Source organism: Mustela putorius, unplaced genomic scaffold (genome assembly GCF_011764305.1).
Source record: "Mustela putorius furo isolate JIRA1106 unplaced genomic scaffold, ASM1176430v1.1 tig00003896_pilon_pilon_pilon, whole genome shotgun sequence".
Taxonomy (NCBI): Eukaryota; Metazoa; Chordata; class Mammalia; order Carnivora; family Mustelidae; genus Mustela; species Mustela putorius.
In genome coordinates this window covers 7930417-7950159 of record NW_025422045.1, presented here as the reverse complement: position 1 = coordinate 7950159, position 19743 = coordinate 7930417, and the positions used below count along the sequence as shown (strand labels likewise).

Sequence of the window (19743 nt, the reverse complement as noted above, 5' to 3'; positions counted from 1 at the left end):
GCTTGCATTCCCATCAACAGTATAAGAGGGTTCTCCTTCACATCCTCATCAACATCTTTTGTTTCCTGTGCTGTTGATTTTAGCCATTCTGACGGGTGAGGTGGTATCTCATTGTAGTTTTGATTTGTGTTTCTCTGATTATGAGTGATGTGGAGCATCTTTTCATGTGTCTGTTGGCCATTTGGATGTCTTCTTTGGAGAAATGTCTGTTCATTTTGTCTGCCCATTTTTTAATTGTATTATTCATTTTCGGGGGTGTTGAGATTGTTAAGTTCTTTATAGATTTTGGATACTACCCCTTTATTAGAGACGTCATTTGCAAATATCTTCTCCCATTCTGTAGGCTGCATTTTGGTTTTGTTGTTTCCTTCACTGTGCAGAAGCGTTTTACTTTGGTGAAGCCCTAATTTTATAGTTGCATTTGTTTCTCTTGCCTCTAGAGACTTATCTAGAAAGAAGTTACTATGGCTCATGTCGCAGAGGTTACTGCCTGTATTCTTTTCTGAGATTTTTATGGTTTCAAGTCTCACATTTAGGTCTTTAATCCATTTTAAATTGATTTTTCTGTATGGTGTAAGAAAGTGGTCCAGTTTCATTCTTTTGCACGTTGCTACTGAATTTCCCTACACCATTTGTTGAAGAGACTGTGTTTTTCCCATTAGATATTCTTTCCAACTTTGTCAAAGGTTAATTGATGACATAGTTGTGGTTTCATTTCTGGGTTCTCTATTCTGTTTCTTTGATCTGTGTATCTGTTTTTGTGCCGGTACCATACTGTTTTGATTACTACAGCTTTGTAATTTAATTTGAAGTCTAGAGTTGTGATGCCTCCAGCTTTACTTTTCTTTTTCTTTTTTTGCTTTGGCTATTCGGGGTCTTTTGTGATTCCATATAAATTTTAGGGTTATTTGTTCTAGCTCTGTGAAAAATGCTGATGGTATTTTGATAAGGATTGCATTAAAGGTGCAGATTGCTTTGCGTAGTATAGACATTTTGACAATATTTGTTCTTCCAATCCATGAGCATGGAATGTTTTTCCATTTCTTTGTGTTGTCTTCAGTTTCTTTCATCCATGTCTTATAGTTTTCAGAGTTCAGGTCTTTTACATCTTTGGTTAGATTTATTCCTAAGTATCTTGTTGTTTTGGTTGAATTCATGACCTTGAGATCAAGACTTGCACACTCTGCCACTTGAGTGAGCCAGGTATCGCTGGAAGGCTTTTATTGATGGCTTTTATTTTTTTTTACTATGACCCACACTAAATAAATTATATTGCGATCCAGTGCATATGCATGTATATCTGCAACAAACATTTCATGAAATCATATCCTTGCTAAGTGTGGTATACTGTATTTTTTTATTTTACACTGGTTTTCTTCAAAGAACATGTTGGTCAGGATCCCGTGTATTGATTTATGTCACACTCCACTAATGGATCATGTCCTGCAGTTAAGAAGACATTTTAATATTGTTTAAAATAGACATCTTTAAAATAAAATAGACATGTTTTTGCATATTACTAGTAAACATGCTCTATGTTGTCAAAAGTGTCAAGCAAGATGTAAGTTTTTTAATAATATACTACTGATACTGACAAGTAAGTCCTTCAGAAAATTTAGCACAAAGAGAAATTTTATTTTTGCTGTTAACTGCTAACCATTTGGGAAATAATTCTGCACATTATACTAATATACTAGTAGAATTAAGTTAATAAAAATGAAAATGACATGTGGTTTTTTTTCTTTAAAGTTGTAGTGCCGTTTTGTTATCTTCTTACCCCTAATCATACTGCCTGCTTAAAAAAATATTCTCTGGGTGCTGAAGGTATTAGGCCAGTCTGTCCTCTTTACCCTAAATAGACACGGTAACCAATCTGAGTTACATAAAAGTGGTTTCTTGTTTTAACACAAAAGTACCCCAAGTTCATTTGGCTGGATTTTTTTTTTTTACAAGTTCTAGGTAGTAATTTATAAATGTACTACTTTCACTTTAGGGCAAGACAATGTGACAGCTGGAGATCTAACTAAACTGGGAACCTGAGGCTGTATGTTCCTTTATCAGTGTGACTCTGAGAACTGAGACCTGCTGGTTCTTTGAAATAATGCTGTGTCTGATGAAGCTTACGGTAAATGTTGTCTCTGTAGGTGACTTACTGCAATAGGACGTCTTCATGCAGTGGGTTTTATGGGCAGCATCACATTGAGGACTGCTGCTTCAAAAGGGCTGAGTTTAGATATAAAGCTCCAGAAGCTGCTATGTAATGCAGTTTCATTTCCATTAACAATAAAAGAACTCAGAGCCAGGAAGTGAGCGTGGGAAGCATTGTGGATTTTGTGCAACAGATTCTAAAAGCTTTGAGTGCTTGGGATTGTGCCATCTCATCGATGGTACTTTGCTGTCCATTAAACTGCCTGCCTTCCTCACAGTTATTGATAATGTTTTAAATATATATACTTAATAAATACATTTCAGCCGCAGCAGCCATTCATTTAAATGGGCAGGATTTTAATCCTCTATTTTTGTAAGTCTTCACAGAAACATTTTTGAGTATGTACATCACTGAGGAGGATAGTGGCTGAGTGATTGTCTAGCTTTCCACATGGCTGCATTTTGTGTTGGCCTGTTCAGTCTTAATGATGCCCTCTGGCAGAGGAATTCATTTGACTGATGCATAGCTCAAGAGAATTATCCAGTCACCTCCATTACTTCTTAGGAATAAGGATAATTGCTTTGTAAGAGGGTGACATGTGTTCAGTTCTTTTGGTGCCCCTAGAGAAGGTTAGCAAACACAAGCAATATTTTGTGATGTATCAGCCATCACATTTCATGTTAACATAGTTTGTCTCATTCATTATGTTTCTGTGATTGTATTTTTTATATAGGTATGAAAGTTGAAACTGAAAGATGTTTCGTAATTGTCTTGTTACTTTTAGATTTAGTGGGAACTTGGAAGGAGGCATCATCATGGAAGAGTGGAAGGTTGCTTCCTCTCTTGGTTCTCTTTCTGTTCTCCACTAATGGAGATACCATTTTTGACCCTTCTCTTTTCCTTATCCCCCACTTTTACATCTAATCCAAAGATTATTAGTTTTTTTCTTTGAAATGCCTTAATTATAAATCGTATTTTTAAGTCGTTTTCTGCCAGGAAATATTGGCCCATACCCTGCAATAAAATAAAAATTAGGTTTATCTAGCACCTAGCAGCTTGTAAAGAAGTTTCACATATTCTAACTCATGTAATGCTCATAATCATGCTAGGCATGGTAGATGTTATTTTTTAAGTGTTCTGTTATCAAAGCTTCCCCTTCATCATCTCTCTAAGTATTCTTCTCTCTTTTACTTTATACTTTGGGGCCAGATTAATAATTAGTATTTCACCATTATGCTTTTTCTCTTAGCACAAGACCTTTGTTGGTTTCACAGCAAGCTGAATAAGGAAGTCAAAACTCCTGTATTTGCATTTAGAATTATCCATATCTGATTGTAAACTAGACTTCTTTTTTTTATTATCCTAGAACTTTCTCAGAAGAACCTTCTCTGTGTGTTAATTTGGTTCACTGCAGCTAGCATCTGTTACCTATTATATATCAAATACTGTGTTTGTTACTAGGAATAAGAAGTTGAGTTGAACATTCTTTTTTCTTTTTGACCTTTTGAGTCATAAAACCACAAAGAACCCAAAAAAAAAAAAATGTGGGAGAGAAGAGGAAAACAGGTGAGAAAGGTTAACAAGGGGTGCCTGGGTGACTCAGTGGGTTAAAGCCTCTGCCTTTGGCTCAGGTCATGATCCCAGGGTCCTGGGATTGAGCCCCGCATCGGGCTCTCTGCTCAGCAGGGAGCCTGCTTCCTCCTCTCTTTCCACCTGCCTCTCTGCCTACTTGTGATCTCTATCTGTCAAATAAATAAATAAATCTTTAAAAAAAAAAAAAAGAAATGTTAACAAAATTTTGGAAGCTGGAAAGCAGGTAGTCAAGTGGTAACTGACTGAGCAGTCCAGAGAAAGCCAATGATTGAAATGTTCGGCCAGTTTGTAATATAAAATACACCAGTTAAGCTCAAGAATTGGAGACACTAGGAACTCTAGCAAGGATGCTAGAGTAAAAAAAGAACTTAGTGGCAAGTCTATAGAGGTTGGATGGCTAAATCACCTCTTTCCCTGGCAACACGTGGCTCATAAGAGATGTAAGTGATATACATTGTGAAAGCTGGGCCACCCAGATGAACACAGGGAAAATGAGAAAGTTTCCCCACTGATTGGTGAGACCCCTGTGGCCTCTGGAAGAAGTACATCCATAAATGCTTGGGATTTCCTTAAACTCTTGCGTTTTTTTTCTTCAAATGAAATCTGTGCAATTTCTCTAATAACTTTTTAACTATACAAAAGATTTTCCCCAAATCTTCAAAGAAAAGTGAAGATCTAGGAAATTTTTGTTTTATTTGTATATCTTATGGCCTGACACCTCTCCATATACACATGGTTGTATATACCTTAGAGTAAGAAGCTGGCATTCAGGGTTATTCACCTGTCCCTATTGGATCTTTCTGGCTTTACTTCTCACCATTTCTGTCCATATACTTGTGCTTAATTCATATTGGCTTACCCAGAGTATATTGGATTCTGCACAATTTCTATCATGTTTCCACCTCACTATTCTCTATTCACCTCACTATTAGTATTATTACTAATACTAATAAAATTAATATTTTATTATATACCCTTTATTGTCTCCTCTGTGAGCCTTCCCTCAAATGCCTCTTGTGGTGGAATGCTTTACCCTCCCTCATCCAATCTCCTATATTGACTTGTTCATATTTTTCTTATAACTCGTCACATTATGTGATTAATTTAATAATAGAGCCACCTGTGTAAGGCCCTGTATGAGGACCTAGAGTACCGTCTCTGCAGGGTGAGAACTGAGTGTTAGATGTCTGATATCTGCATAGGCTGGGTATTAAATGTACAAATGCTTTCCCCTACCTTTGGTCTCTTATTTTTCTTTCCTTCTTTTTTTTTTTTTTTTTTTAAGATTTTATTTATCTTTCCTTCTTTTTAAAAAAAATTTGTTTATTTGGGCGTCTGGGTTGCTCAGTCATTATGTGTCTGCCTTTGGCTCAGGTTATGATCCCAGGGTTTGGGATCGAGTTTTGCATCAGGCTCCTTGCTCCACGGGGAACCTGCTTCTCCCTCTTCCACTCCCCCTGCTTGTGTTGCCTCTCTTGCTCTCTCACTCAGTCAAATAAATAAAATCTTTAAAAAAAAAAGATGTATTTTAGATTGAGAGAGCAAGCAATGAGGGAGAGGGGCAGAAGGAGCAGGAGAGAGAATCTTAAGCAGACTCCGCACTGAGCATGGAGCCCGATGCAGGGCTTGATCTCACAACACTGATACTGCCACCTGAGCTGAAACCAAGAGTTGGAGGCTTAACCAGCTGCATTGCCCATGCACCTGTGGTCTCTTATTTTCTAGTTCACCGTTTATGCTTCCTCACAAATGGTTATTCATAATCACAGATCTGGTCATGTCACTACCCTACAAAAATTTTTTGTTTTAAACTTTAAGATGGCATTGAGGATTTTTCCTGTGTGGTTTGAGCCTTACTTTTCTAGTCTCCTTTGTTACCCTAAGCACTCTTTTCCCTATTCCTGCTCCATCCTGATGCTCATGATGCAACTTATAGTTCATCGACTCCCAGACCACCTTTCATTGTTAGACTACCTCTACTTCATCGCTTTTTTGTTTTTTCGTAGTGTTTTTTTGCCTTGGTTTGCCTTTCCCCCTTTTTCAGCTATTAAAATCCAACTCATTTTTTAAGACTTTAGCCAGGCGGTGCGGATGGGGGATGTAGATGGGGACAAGAAAGAAAAGAATATCTTCCCCAAGAAATCCTAAACTGCCTTCTCTCTTTTCTTGCTCACAGATCAGAATCTATGTTTATTACTCTTACATGTACACCATCACCTTACTTCACTTAAGTGTTGTATCTGTGGAATTGAAGACCTGTTAGGTTAAGCATGTACTTCAAAGGTTAATTCTTTGACAGTAAGGGCATGTTGTACTTTAAATGTGTAAGGTGTGAATTTTGGTGCCTCTACTCCCCATTGGAATTCTTACTGTTAAAAAAACTGGCTGGAAAAAAAAAAAACTGGCTGGGCAGGGGGTGGAAAGGGTGGTGTCCAAATCATAAAGACTCCTAAACATGTTTACAAATTTTTTAAAGATTTTATTCATTTATTTGACAGACAGAGATCACAAGTAGGTAGAAAAACAGGCAGAGAGAGAGGAGGAAACAGGCTCCCTGCTAAGCAGAGAGCCCGATGTGGAACTCGATCCCATGACCCTGGGATCACGACCTGAGCCGAAGGCAGAGGCTTTAATTTAACCCACTGAGCCACCCAGGCGCCCCCATGTTTACAAGTTTAAACTTGACCGTTTTCTTCTAAGTGATACTAAATTTTTAGGGTCAGACTTGTGCCAAAGTTGGTTTTGGGTCATAATAGCAGTGCTTATACTGTGTCAGGAAGAGCTGTCCTGAAGAATCTTTATGCAGTATTGTATCTGGTGTGGGAGAAGTCTGTGGCCAAGTTGGAGTTTTTTTGTTTTGTTTTTTAAAGATTATTTATATGTTTTGAGAGAAAGAGACCAAGTGCAGGCATGAGCAGGGGGAGGAGTAGGGAGAGAGGGAGAAGCAGACTCCCTGCTGAGCAGAGAGCCCAACACGGGCTCAGTCCCAAGACTCTGGGATCATGACCTGAGCCGAAGGCAGAGGCTTAACCCACTGAGCCACTCAGGTGCTACCCCTGGTTTTGGAGAAAATAAAATTTAATTGTGTACATGTAGAGAATCCACACAGATATGAGATGCCTGCCGAAGTTGGAGTTCTAATCTACCTCTATTGGCTGCTTCTACTTCAACTATCTGCACCCAGTTATTAGTATCCTTTTCACAGTTGCATCAAATACATTTTTAAAAATGTTTTTGGTGAGAGGATTAATCAGAAACACAAATTAACTTTTAGAAGCTTAATGCAATTAATATAGAGAGGAAAAATACCTGTTTTCTACTTTCACTTCTAAAAAAAGAAGTTGTACATCTTAAAATGGTTTCTTAGGTATTTCTCTGGCAATCTCTGAGTCCTCTTTATTATGTTATTTGCAGACAAAAGTTACTCCTAAATTAATATGCTCTTTGACACATAAAGGTGCTTGGCAACCTGACAGCAGTATTAAAAATATAATGGTATGATTTGTAAAGGGCCATCTGTTGTCTAAATCCTGGTTAAAATAGGAACTTATATTGCAAGCAGCTTTTTGTTCATTATAAAAACAAAAAAATCAAAATACTAAGAAATAGTCATTTTAATACCTTAATGTACATCTTTCTATATCCTTTTCCGTGCATATATATTCAACTGTGTACATATATGTCCATGTATATGTATAAATATAACATTTACTTCCATATATTATTTAAATAATAGTTACACTATATGTGCCAGTAACTTTTCATTAGTCAAGGTTTTGGGTGTCTTTGAGATGTGCAGAACATGGTCTTAAGCACCATAGGACATTGAGAGAATCATCAGATAAAATTCCTACCCTCAAGATATTTATAACCTAGCTGATTAAGATAGGACAGATCTATAAGAAGAAATGTGAAGTCCAATGCCATAACTAAACACTCAGGAGGAATTAAAATTAGCCTTCAAGAATCAGTAGAGATGGGTAGGTGAGGGTGGCTAAGTACCCAGTGTGGAACACAGGCTTACCAAGTGGTTAATTGCTGCTTTCATCCTCATCCTCCCTCCAGGCACTTTAGATGTCTAGGAGAATATTGGTTCCATTTATACAGGTGGAGAAGTTGAGAGGAAAAGTTGTTAATATTGCAAGAAGAACTTTGAGACGTCTAAGTGTTGTCCAGGTGGAGAGCTGTTTTCTGCTCATAAAGAGCTAGAGTTCTGGTGAAGAATCACAGCAGCTTTGAAAATCATCTACTGAGATGAGTCTTCCAAAAGGAGGATGGGCAGTAATTGGTTTTATTTAACACTGTCCTTTTTGCCAACGTGACAAATAATATATAATCTCCATTTGTTAGTGAGTTTTAAAAATTGAGGGGTTTGTGTTTATTGTGCCAAAAGTTAAAAATGTGTGTTTTTAACAGTCTGGCGTTTCTTGGTTTGCTTCATAGTTTACTAGTTGGGAAATAATAAATAACAAAATGTGTATATGAGAGAGAAAAGAAATTTGTTTTCTTCTTTTTAAGTTCTCATGCCTAACTTAAATTTCCAAATCCTCGAGTGGTTTCTAGTCTTGTCTTACTGGGTCTCATTATCTCTGTTTAGCTTTTTGCTTATAAATCATGTTTCATATATGTGAGTAGCATTGGGAATGTGACCTTTCTCATGACCCTGTAAGCTAAGATTTTGCTTTGCATTTCCCAAAATAAATGTCACTAAAACATATACATTCTATTTTCCCCTAGGTAAAAATCTCTACACCAATGAATATGTAGCTATCAAACTGGTGAGTAAAATTTGTATTTGTGGTAATTATGTTTTGGTGCTCTTACCCTCACATATTTTTTTACAGGGAATAGTTGTAAGTATTCACAAAAATATTAATTTTTTCTCCTTTGCATATGTTCCCACATAGTCACTTTCCTTCAACCATATATAGTATTACAGTGATGAATCACTATATACCGTGTAATGCTGTGTAGTTAGATGTTGCCAACTATAGTTTCAGTAGCAATGAATCAAAAAATAGTTATTAAAAAAGAGCTGGAAGAAAGACACTGGAAGATTTGTAATTTCTGTGAATTTTGTAACTTTCACAGTGCTATTTTAAAAGATAAAATCACTGGAAATTTTCATTTCCTTTTGCATGGTTGTGACTAATTCATTTTTAAAATGTAAGGTACTTATTAATATACTTAGTAGTAGAGAACCAAATCTGATCATCAAATCATAGCCTTAAAAACTGTCAAATGTGAAAATCTTGTATTCATATTTGAAACAAAAAGTTGACTTGGTTTTGTCAATACTAATCTTGTAAATAAGTAAAGTGGTCATTAAAGATAACATCCTGTTTTAAAAAATATGTTATTTTTGAGGAAGGGTAATTTTAGAAGAAAATTCTGTATCTTATATTTAAGGTCAAACAAAATCATTTCTAGTCATATGTGATGTCAGATGACTAGTTTCTATGATACTGTGTAAATGTTTGTCTTCCTAGTAAGTTTCCCAGGATTTACAGGCAGTTTGGGGCTTTATTAGTTGGAAGACAGAGGAGTTAATGATTGAAGGAAGTATGGTGTGATAATTGTGATAATGCTGTTCTTTTCTCACAAATTGCACTTAACCACATCCACACCTGCTCTGTGTGTTGATTGAGCTTCTCAGTTTATAGAAAAATCAGAGTTGTCTTTTGAAGACAATTATCAGACAGTTACCAGATCGGTTTCTCTACAAAGACATGGACAGGAAGCAGGGCTTAGAGCAGGTAGCTGCTAGGGAACCAAGTGTTTTCTTATGTTTGTTGACTTGGAACTCTTGTTGGAGAAAGGGGAGCAGGAAGATAGGTAATACATGTAACAATGCAGGCCAAATATTTTCTCAGATTGAATATCAAAGGAGTAACCATATTTTTTATTTATAGGAATTTGGTTCTGTAAAAGTGTTCCCTAGTTCATCTGTTCTTTTGTTTTTGTTTTTAATTTTTCTGTTTTACTGCTTCAGTAAGTTGGACTAGTAACAGGAGGAAGCAGTTCCTGAAACACTTTAAAATACTGTCTCAATGCTATATATCTTTCTTAGTTTCCCTTTATTTATCAAGACTTCTCTAGAGGCTTTTTGTTAGGGACAGTCTTTTCTATTTAGATTTCTTCTTCCAAGTTCATACTAGTTAATCTCATTAGATAAGTTTATTACAAATTGTTCTCATGATGGATTACTGCATTTCACTTGTAGTTTATTAAACTTTATTCTACTTTGTATGGGCAAGAGGGAAAGCTAAAAATAGACTTCATATCATCTAGTGTGGTGCTCATTTCTCTTTCAAATAAATCTTTTTATAGGATAACAATCTTGCCTATGGGCCTTCTCTCTTGCTGTTGGGCTGTTGGGCTGTGTTCTCCATGGGCGATATGAGGGCAGTAATTGAGCTCTTTTCATTGTAACAGCAAAATTTGCCTTAAGCATTATAGTCCTACAAGGTAGCCGTCTGCTGTTGGTTTAGGATTTCAGGCAGACATGTGTGTTCCAGAATAACCGTGATTCTGGCAAATAGCCAGCCCTCTGTGGAAATGTAATCAGCATCTGGCACAGAAATATAAGGAAGCCCTGCTGGTACTGTTTTCTTTCTACTTTGTTTGGATCTTCACTGTGGGCTTTTGTTTCTAAGATTTCTAGGAACCTTTTAAAAAAATCATATACAACATAAAATAGTATAATGAGCCCTTCCTTTACCCCATCACTGAGATTTCTCGGGTTCTTTTTAACAGAAGTTTTCTAACAGCTGTTAAAAAAGAAAAAAAATTCTCTCCATGCTCTAATCTTGCCACCTTCCACAAGACGTAGATTGAGTGTTTATAATGTACTTTTTTTATAGTGCTTCCAGAAGAGCACCTTGAAGCTCTAATTGTCTGAGCAGGCTTCAGCTGTATGCTAAAGGGGTTGGCCAAAGGGTATAAGTCCTTTCATCTGTGATAAAGAGCTCCTCATGTCTGAATATATGTGACATCTATGTCCACTTTCAGCCTTGCAACTCTAAAGAACTTTTGTGTTTTTTAATCTGTTAGCTTAGTTACCCCCCATCAGATCGAGTATTTCCGATCAAGATATCCACAGTGAAGTTTTAGAGTATTGTGTTTGAAGAAGGTTTTTTCATTCATTGCTCCTTGTGGTTTGTCAGAATCCCAAAGACTTTCTCCAGGAACAAACCTCCAGAAAGATCAATCTCTGGTTCCATATTAATTTGTTGTCCCGTTTCTGTTTGGATCCTTGTGAATTATTAGGGATTTTTCTGAAGGACAAATTTCACAACTGGCTGCTTTACTGGTGCTACAGTAGAAGATCTAAAGCCAAATGGAGACTCTCAACAGTGATCCTTCTCTGTTTGACGACATAAATGAATAAAGAAGTGACTTTACAGTGTAATTAGTCTTATGTACTTTTTCTTTTGACTACAAGAATCTTGAGAAGCTTGAAGTTCAACTCTGATGATTGCTGATTTTATAATCAAAGAAGGATATGAGTTCTTTCATGGAGCTCACTAGGGATATGAACTATTTCAGCCTTCCCAGAAGCAAAGGGATAGACTAGATAACTTCAAGGAAATTTCTGAATTCTGTGATTTATGGATTCTATATCTTAAGAAAAATGTAGAAAACAAGTGGGTTCAGGAAGAGCCTTCAAAGATGATCAAAGAACTGAAAAATAGGACCAGTGAAGAAAGGGATTGAAATTACTTTGCCCAAATAAAGAAAGTCTAAGAAATGATTGAGTAGTTTTGTTATTTGAAGATAGTAGTTATAGTATTCACTGGTTATTGAGGAGCTATTTCATTTTTGTCAGGGACAGAAAAGAAGTTTCAGTTGTGGAGATTTAAGCTACATATAAAGACCTTTGAAATCATGAAATGTTTTTAACATCAGGATGAATTATCAAGGGAAACTATGGGATCTCCTTTTGAGCTGGTCTTAAAACAAGGACAAGTAACCATTCACTGGAGAAAGGACAGTTTTTTGCACAAATATTGTTAGGAAAACCTGATATCCACATGCATTGAAGCTGAACCCTTACCTTACATCAGACATAAAAAAGTAATTCAAAATGGATCAAAGATCTAAATATAAGAACCAAAACTATAAATCTCTTAGAAGAAAATTTAGGGGAAAAGCTTCATGACATTGGATTTGGCGGTGATTTTTTAGATGACACAAAAAGCACAAGGAAGGAAGGAGATTGATTGGACTTTGTAAAAATTAACTTTTTTGTATTAAAGGACTCTGAATACAGTGAGAAGGCAACCCATGGAATAGGAGAGAAAATTTAAAAATCATGTATCTGTTAGAATTTTATCTAGAATTTTCCATTTTAACCCATTTTTAAGTGTGTTGCTCTGTGGCATTAAGTACATTCACACTGGTATGCAACCATTGCCACCATCCTTCCCTAGAACTTTTTCATCTTCCTCAGCTGAAATTCTGTATTAAACACTGACTGTCCATCTCCTCCCTCATAGCCTCTGGCAACCACCATTTAACTTTCTGTCTCTATAAATTTGACTACTCTAGGTACCTCTTATTAGTGAATCATGTAGTATTTGACCTTTTGTGTCTGGCTTTGTTTGCTTAGCATAATGTCTTCAGGGTTCATCCATGTTGTAGTATGTATCCAGATGTCTTTCATTTTCATGGCTGAATAATATTGTGTGGGTACACGTACATGTGCTTGCGTGTAACAAAATGTAATCACAGTTTGTTTCTTCGAGTGTTGCTGGATACTTGGGTCACTTCCACCTTTTGATTATTGTAAATAATGTTGCTATGAACATGGGCATATAAATATCAGTATGAGTCCCTGCTTTCAGTTTTTTCAGGTATGTATGCAAAAGTAGAATTGCTGGATCATATGGTAATTCTTTGTTTAATTTTTGGAGGAACTTCCATATTGTTTTCCATAATAGCTGTACCATTTCACATCCCCACCAGCAATGCACAGGAGTCCAGTTTCTCTACATCCTCATGAACACTTATTTTCTATGGTTTTGATAATAGCTATCCTATTGGGTATGTAGATCTACTTTCCAGGGTAATGTTTGATTTTCTTGTTAACTAGTTGCCCAGTGTACTGTCAGTTCAGAACAGTTAACCAGCTAGTTCTTAAAGTTCAATGTAGAGCAAAATGGTAGTTTGGCTGTTTTATCCCCAGGGTCTTAAAAACACTATTTTTGCAAACTTGAACATCATATTGATTAAGGGTACATATTTTATTTTACTTTTTTTAAGATACATATTTTAATCACATTTACAATCTTTAATTTTCTTGAGTGTAAATATACATGTGCATATAATGTTCCTCCAGGATTATTCATAATAATGAAAACTGAAAACAGTCAAAACATCCAAAAGTTTTCATATATGTGTACACACACAACACACACATACAGGGAAATACTACAGCCATTAAAATTTATATAAAGCTTTACTCAGTTGGTAGGGCATATGACTCTTGGTCTCAAGGTCATGAGTTCAGGCCCTACCTTGGGCATGGAGCCTATTTAAAAAAAATATATATATATATATGTATATGTATATATATATATATGAAGCTATTTACTGCCATAGGAAGATGTCATCATTATGTTGTTGAATTTAAAGACATAGAAGAAAAATATAGTATCTCATTCATTTTAAATATATTTCCAAGTCTGTATTATATCTAAATATACATGTAAATATTTAGAAGGACATTCACCAAATGTTAATAGTGCTTTTCTTTAAAATGATAGGATCCCAGATTACTTTTAGTCTCTTCCTAATTTTTGTGTATTTGGAATTTTTTTCTGATCATGTATTATTTTTCTAAAAAAATAATACTCTTTATCACCCCAAATTCATAATAAAACAGGCAGGGAATACATGCTCATCTTTAATTAAAAGGTTTGGCATCGGTTTCCTAGGAGAATACATTTCAGGAGAATATTTCATGGTGAGGGAGCTATCCTTGAATGATGTCTCACACAGAATATTTGTACTTAAATATCCGTGAAGGAATTGTATGTACTTCAGCTTCATCTTCCCCTAGCTGTGCTTTCAAAGAGAAATTGTGGTAAGAAAATGCTATCATATATGAATATCATCTCTAAAATATTAAGTGGTCTTAGCCCTGGTTTACTTTGAAAACCTAGGAATGGAAAAATTTTATTTGTCTACATCTGATCACAATTTCTCTTCTTGGGTTTCAGGAACCAATAAAATCACGTGCTCCACAGCTTCATTTAGAGTACAGGTTTTATAAACAGCTCGGCAGTGCAGGTAAGTCAAGTCTGTTTTCTCCATGTGCTTAGTTAGCATATAGCTTAGCTGAAAGCCCAGAAGTTTGCAGATTTTCTTGTCCAGTTGGCCTTTTTTTACCAGACTGTATATCTCCCCTGTTTGCTGAGTAGGTAAATAAACATAGTTAACTCAAGCTACTTATTCTCTGGCTCCTTGAAGGGACAGGTGATTGGGGATCTGTGCCATGAGCATGCCCACAAATCAGCCTTTGAATGCTTTCACCCACCTGAAATACACATTGTATGAGGTATTGATTTTTGGTAGTTTCCTTCTCTTTTCATTTCTTTATACTAAAAGAAAGGAAGAGGGTTTGGTAACTTGCAAGCAGTATTTTATCGTACTGAGACTATATATCTGTTTTAAAGATAACTACTAAATAACTACTAAAATACCATAACACTGTCATTTTATCCATTGTTCTCTTAATTTGGAAGATCTATCTTATGCTATTGTATTAATCTGTGACCTTTGAAGATTTTTTAATTAGATTTGTAATTTTTAAAAATATACCTGTTTTTTACCTAAAAGCTCTAATTTCTGAAATATCTTACTGGCTTCGAGAAAAATATCTTGACTATGTAAATGTTACCAACCCTAAAGAGGTTATATCTATAGGATACCTCTTGCAAAAGACAAAATTGTTCAGCACTAGTTTCATTGTTTGACAGTGTCAACATTCCTTTACTGTATGCCTACTTCAGTCTGACAGTTTTATATGATTGAAACATGTTTTTATTTCAAGTACCACTATTGGAAGTACTGCTGAAGGAATTTGAATTTCTCTTCCTAGATTATGTAGAATTATTTAAGAACCAAGTGGTCTTATATCCTGGCTATGGCAGTAATCAGCCGTAATCATGACCCAGTAGGGCCAAGATGGACATCTGTCTTTCATTGAACCTGAATGGGCTCTTGATTACAATAGCCTCTCAGCATATATTTGTTTATTGATTATATCCTTCAATATGGAATGTTCCAGGCATAGGATTTAAGATAAGATTTAAGATTGAACCTGAGTTCACAGAGCATTTGTGTAACTTGAGTCTTGTCTTGCCAGAACTAAACTTTTAAAGTTCACTGTTATGTTGTTCCTGTTTTTGTAAATTTCAGGGTGACAATTATCATAGCTCATTTTTAATTAAATATGTTTATACATGTTTCACAAATCTAAGGCTCAAGTAAAAACATTCTAGATCCAGCCCACCTTAGAAGTTTGAGGGGGCCTGTGGAAGGTGACCAGGCCAGTCTGTAGGATTTCCTCTGTAAGCCCTTCCCAGTATACCCATCCAATAGGCCAATCTTCCCTTTTCAATATGTAGTGAAAAATTTCATGAACCTGTTATGTAGGAATAGCATCTGTGTTCTTCCTGAATACAGGAGAATATTGCAGATTCTTAAGTTTTGACATTGTTCATGCACTGGAAAGGATTAAATAGAGAGAGGATTGGAGGAAAGGGGACTTCAAAAAAATTGCCTTTCACTTAAGGCAGCAAGCAACCTCTGAGACTAGAGGGGTTAGCAAGAGCGCTGTTTGAGTGGTCAGGCCAATTATTGGCCATCATTGGTCTCCCTCCCAATACTTCTGGCAATCTTCTCAAAGTCACAAAGCCTTCTAGGTCTTACGTGAAGTTCAGTCCTGATTCCTGACTCCTTTCTGCTTTTTGAGATTAACTGCTCTTAAAAGTAGCTGTGGTGGATATCATCTTTTTAATATTCTTGCCTGCAGCTAACAAGGTAGCCAGAAGCTTTTCTAAGATAGGAAGAGCTTCAAAATCTGTTACAATTTCTACCAAGTGTAAGAAATTCTCCTAGGGTTTTCTTAACAAATGATCATCCATCTCTGCTTGATTACTACTAACTGTAGAGTTTACCCCTCTTCTAGATAGTTCAGTATTAGAAAACCCAGGCCATTAGAAGTGCTTCATATGAGGCCAAAATTTGCCTTTATTTCCATGCAGCACAGTTCAGCTCTCTTGTATCAGCTCAGAGGCATTATAGTTGGTATATGCTGCCCCCTTCACTACTCACCCCAAGTCCTCTTTCAAGCCAAATGTCTTTAGTTCCTTCAGTCTTTCTGTATATATGTTTTATAGATGCTTCACTATCACCACTGTCTAGCATGAATATATACTCTCTCACTCACTTTCTTTCCTTCCCTCTCTCCCTCCTTCCCTCTCCTAGTTTTGTTATGAATGACCCTTATAAAATAGTACCACTAACTCTTGAGTATGGAGATAATGGCATTATTATCTTCCTTGGTCTGGACACAATATTGCTCTTAATTTAGATTAGCTATCTTAACAACCATTTCACTGGTTGACTTTTATGCTTTTTACAGTGTTTTACTCTGCTGAAACCTTTACATCTTTTTCGTGTAAGTTGCCATCAACCCAGACTTTCTGCATTTTGTGGTTATGTAATTGATTTTGAGCACCTAAACATCTTAAAGGCCATACTAGGATTTTTTCAATCCTGATTCTGTTCCTGGTGATCCTGTATTGAACGTTCTTTAACTGTGATTACATATTCCACCCCCCAGCCCTGCAGTGAGACCATAAGTTCTGGAGAACAAGGCTTGTATCCTCTGCTTCCTTGTGTATCAAGTTTATCTCAAGGCCCAACATAGTTCATTCACATGATAGGCAGCTAGGAAGTATTTTGGTGAAAGAAAAAAAGTTAGGAAGATTTGATAAGCATGGCTTTTTAGATTTTTGCCAAGTTATTAATAAAAATATTTCTGGGGATGGCCGAAAAAGGAAATTTATTTTGAAAGTAAATCATTTGACAAGAAAGTAGACAAGTTTTCACCATGTCTTATTATAAATGTGAGCATGAATATCCAGTCCTTACAAGCGAACATTTCTCTCCCTATTTTTCTAGAGTGAGTTCCAGCTGCAAATGTGACTCATCAGTAGTTAATATTTAAACAGCCAGAGCTTATATGCCACTCTCTTCAGAACCAAGGTGATGTGGCATTGTAAATAAACAACCTTTCATGTTGCAGACAATGACCAAAATAATGTAATCGTTTTTACTCACTAGCTTTTGTCTGTCATTATTCATCACAGGCCAGTGATTTGTAAAATATTTGGGTATCACGACAAAGAATACTTTTAAAAGCCCAGGATGACTTAGATTTATTCAAGGAATTAATAAGTGCTTATAAAATGGATGCAGGGTACCCGGGTGGCGCAGTTGGTTAAGTGTCCCACTCTTGGTTTCAGCTCAGGTCGTGATCCTTGAGGTCCTGGGATCAAGCCCGCTGTTTGGCTCTGTGCTCAGCACGGGGACTGCTTGGGTTTCTCTCTCCTCCTCCCTCTGCTTCTCACCCCACCCTACCAGCGCTCACTCACTCTGTCTCTCAAATAAATAAATCTTTAAAAAAAAGGATGAAGTTTTTTGAGAGGAATGAGTGCTTATGAATTTAAAGAATTCTGACCAGGGTGTGAGACTTTAAATTCCTGAAATAGGAACTTTTGTGTTGGCTTGAGAGTATGACCATTTCTTCCTTAAGTATGCAGGTCTTAATTATTACCTTAGGTTTTTGATCCCCATATTGCCCTGACCGTATGATATGGAAATTCATATCAGTTCCCTATCTATGGGAAGATAGAATGGTAGCACTGGATGATTGTGAACATGGTTTAAGTTGGAACTCTTCCTGATTGTCCATTCTTTTCCTTGTCTAATCTCTGACACCTTCCATTCCATTCCATTCTGTCTCTTGTGGACAGTCATACTTCACGCTTTGTTTGCTGATTTTAGCTTTGCCATCAAGAAATTTCAAGGCCTGATTGTTACTATGACAGTTGATATCTCCAAAATAATCAGGGAAGAAAGTAAAGAGGGCATTGAGGGCCCTGAAAATGAGAATGATGATTCTGATCTTTGTTATAGCTCTCAATTTTTCTTTTTTCATTCACCACAGAAACTAAATTATAAAATATTAAAGGATACTTTGAAAGGAAGTGGTGAAAGAACCATGCTCTTATCACCCTAACTGAACTACATTTCATTTGAGTATCTCTTCTTTTCATATGCAGACATATTTCATAGTTAATCTTAGTTCCATGTAACTACATCTTCTCTCACTTAGCATTATAGCATTTGTCATGATGCTGTAGTCTTCATGTTTCTGATCGTTGCATAATAGCCCATCAACCTCACAGGCTATAATGTAGGCACCAATTTTAATGGTCTGTCAGATATTTAGATTGTTTTTATTTGAGGAAATCATTTCCCCTATTGATTTCTGATATCCCAGTATTGTAACTCAAAACTCGTTTTTGTTCTTCCATTTACCCCCATATGATCATGATTTTCAAGGGTTTAAAGAGCTAGTATGTGGTAGGTTAGGTTGTTTCCAAATGACTTAAAACAAAAATTACTGAAAAAAACTATAAGGATATATTCTGGCTTTATATAACAATTAGAACAGAATGAAAATAATTTAAATGTCATCAGTATAGATCTGGATAAATAAATGATGATATATTTATACTGGGGAATTAGCTATTAAAAATAATGTAGAGGGGCAACTGGGTGGCTCAGTCATTTGAGCATCTGTCTGCCTTTGGCTCGGGTCATGATGCCAGGCTCCTGGGATGGAGCCCCACATCAGGATCCCTGCTTAGCAGGGAGTCTGCTTCTCTGTCTCCTTCTGCCTCTCTCCCAGCTTGTACTCTCTCTCTCTCTCAAGTAAATAAATAAAATCTTGGGTTTTTTTTAAGATTTTATTTATTTATTTGACAGAGAGAGATCACAAGTAGATGGAGAGACAGGCAGAGAGAGAGAGAGAGAGAGAGAGAGAAGCAGGTTCCCTGCTGAGCAGAGAGCCCGATGCAGGACTCCATCCCAGGACCCTGCGATCATGACCTGAGCTGAAGGCAGCAGCTTAACCCACTGAGCAACCCAGGCACCCAATAAATAAAATCTTATAAAAACAAATTAAATAGGCGCCTGGGTGGCTCAGTGGGTTAAGCCACTGCCTTCGGATCAGGTCATGATCTCAAGGTCCTGGGATCGAGTCCCGCATCGGGCTCTCTGCTCAGCAGGGAACCTGCTTCTCTCTCTCTCTCTCTCTCTCTTTCTCTCTCTCTCTGCCTACTTGTGGTCTCTGTCAAATAAATAAGTAAAATCTTTAAAAAATAATAAAATAAAAACAAATAAATAAGGGGCGCCTGGGTGGCTCAGTAGGTTAAGCTGCTGCCTTCGGCTTCATGATCTCAGGGTCCTGGGATTGAGTCCTGCATCAGGCTCTGCTAGGCAGGGAGCCTGCTTCCCTCTCTCTCTCTCTGCCTGCCTCTCTGTCTACTTGTCTCTGTCAAATAAATAAATAAAATCTTTTAAATAAATAAATAAATAAGGGGACGCCTGGATGGCTCAGTTGGTTAAGCAGCTGCCTTTGGTTCAGGTCATGATCGCAGCATCGTGGGATCGAGTCCCACATTGGGCTCCTTGCTCGGCAGGGAGCCTGCTTCTTCCTCTGACTCTGCCTGCCACTCTGTCTGCCTGTGCTCGCTCTCTCTCTGACAAATAAATAAAATCTTTAAAAAAATAAAAATAAATAAATAGGGACACCTGGGAGGGTCAGACAGTTCAGTGTCTGCCTTCGGCTCAGGTCATGACCCCAGGGTTCTGGGATCGAGTCCCACATCAGACTCCTTCCTCGGTGGGGAGCCTGCTTC

At 36.8% G+C, this 19743-nt stretch overlaps 1 protein-coding gene across 15 annotated transcripts in view; it reads left to right on the top strand.

Annotated features, from left to right (window-relative positions):
* Window positions 1–19743, top strand: part of CSNK1G1 (casein kinase 1 gamma 1) — a 192554-nt gene that overhangs the window by 100981 nt on the left and 71830 nt on the right. For all 15 annotated transcript variants that reach the window (XR_006602761.1, XR_006602759.1, XR_006602760.1 and 12 more), the window contains 2 exons: window positions 8480–8520; window positions 13966–14035. Coding sequence is in view for 11 of the 15 variants with exons in the window: in XM_045067413.1 (XP_044923348.1) it covers window positions 8480–8520; window positions 13966–14035 (111 nt within the window). In the remaining 4 variants the exon portion in view is untranslated. The remainder of the gene's footprint in view (window positions 1–8479; window positions 8521–13965; window positions 14036–19743) is intronic.